This window comes from Oratosquilla oratoria, chromosome 43 (genome assembly GCF_046742065.1).
Source record: "Oratosquilla oratoria isolate Oo_2021 chromosome 43, ASM4674206v1, whole genome shotgun sequence".
Lineage (NCBI taxonomy): Eukaryota > Metazoa > Arthropoda > Malacostraca > Stomatopoda > Squillidae > Oratosquilla > Oratosquilla oratoria.
Genome location: NC_134819.1, coordinates 7,905,478 through 7,907,362, shown reverse-complemented (window position 1 = coordinate 7,907,362; position 1,885 = coordinate 7,905,478). Strand labels below are relative to the sequence as shown.

The window sequence follows — 1,885 nt, the reverse complement described above, 5'->3', positions numbered from 1 at the left end:
CTTGTGTATGGGGGTGATAATACCCTTCCTCCATTGACGTGGTATCTCCTCTTCTCTCCAAATCCTTAGTATTAGCCGGCGAATTTCTTTCTCTAACCACTCACCTCCCGCTTTTAGTAATTCTACAGATATGCCATCACATCCTGGGGCTTTGTTATACCTCAGCTCCTTTATGCTCCTTTTTGTCTCTGCTAGTGAAGGCTCCTCCACCTCATTCTCGATTTCTCCTCTCTCTCCCGCTATCTGATGGCATGGTGGTTTAGAATTCACTGGGTCTTGCCCGTTCAAAAGTACCTTGAAGTAATGCAGCCATTGGTTTAGCACTTCTTCCTCGCCATAAACAATTTCTCCGTCGTCTGTTTTAACCATCAAGTTGCGTGCCTGGTAGCCCTTCTTGAATGCATTTGGTCTCTTATGACGTTCTCTGATCTTTCCTTCTTCCCTGTCCTTATCTATCCTATTAAGTTTTCTCTCCAGGTGTTCATTCTTCTTCTGTTTGAACAATCTTTTTGCCCTACTTCTGCACAAGGTTAAACTTTCCCTAATTTCTTGGTCATTTGTATTCCGTAGGTACTTCTCTCTTGTTCTTCTTACTTCTCTGGAGGCCTCTCCACGTTCTTCATCGTATCATTCTTCTTTTCTTCTCCTTGTCTCATGTCTGATAACTTATTTTGCGGACTCAACAACTATTTCTTCTATGTCCTTTAGAATACTATTCACATCCTCCTCCTCCCTCTCAGACAGGAGATTCGGTACATCAAACCTGTTACAAAATTCAATCTGGTAATCCATTCCAACTTTCTTGTTATAATTTATTGGTATCAAACTTTCTTGTTTGCGCATTCCTGGGAGTTATCTTTGTCTGCAGTTTTGCCTTGGTTTTGCCTACGACCATATGGTTGTCTGAATCACACTCCACGCCTCTGAAAACACAAACATCCTGTAGTGCACTTCTGTAATATCTGTGGATTAATATAGGATCTATCTGATTGCTAGTACTGCCATCTGGGGATATCCAAGTCTCCTTATGGATGCCTTTGTGGGGAAATACGGTACCCCCTATGATCATGTTATTCATTAGTGCTAGTGATGCTAGTCTAATTCCATTATCATTGCAATTTTGATGTAGGCTTTCCTTCCCTATAGCTAGTCCAAATGTGTCCATTTCTTTGCCGACCTTGGCATTCAAATCGCCTTATATAATTCTTAGTCGTGTTGTTGAACTCCATCATACACTTCCTGGAGGCACGTATAGAAGTCATCTTTATCGCTGTCATCTTTGTCTTCAATAGGTGGATGTGCTGTTATTAATGACATATGGAACCATTTAAATTTGATCCTGATTTTAGCTATTCTTTCATTGATAGGAGTGAATGTCTGAAAAGTTCTGATTACTTTATAATGTATGCAAAAACCAACACCAAGTTCATGCACTCCATCATATTTTCCACTGTACAAAATGGTGTAGCTGCCTATTTTGACTTCCCTTTGTTGTGGCCACCTTATTTCTTGCAGTGCAGCAATTTGAATGTTGTGTCTGCTTAGTTCTTCTATAATCTCCTTAGCATTTCCAGTCCTGTACATGCTGCGCACATTTCACATATATATATATATATATATATATATATATATATATATATATATATATACATATATATATGTATATAAATATGTATAAGTACGGAAGACAAATGAGTGGAAGGGTGGTGAGTTAAACACAGAGCTCAGTTGGAGTTCTATTCTCTGACGTTTCGTCCTTACTTTGAGAATATCCTGGTAAGGATGAAACGTCAGTGAATAAAACTCCAACTGTTCTCTGTGTTTAGCTCACCGCCCTTCCACTCATGTATAAATATATATATATAGATATATGTATATATATATA

At 38.7% G+C, this 1,885-nt stretch overlaps 1 protein-coding gene across 1 annotated transcript; it reads right to left on the bottom strand.

The window, feature by feature from the left end:
• Positions 1–1,206: 1,206 nt before the first annotated feature.
• On the bottom strand, positions 1,207–1,584 carry LOC143021974 (uncharacterized). Its single transcript, XM_076179899.1, has one exon. The coding sequence runs from the start codon at positions 1,582–1,584 to the stop codon at positions 1,207–1,209; it is 378 nt and encodes a 125-aa protein (XP_076036014.1).
• Positions 1,585–1,885: the final 301 nt, after the last annotated feature.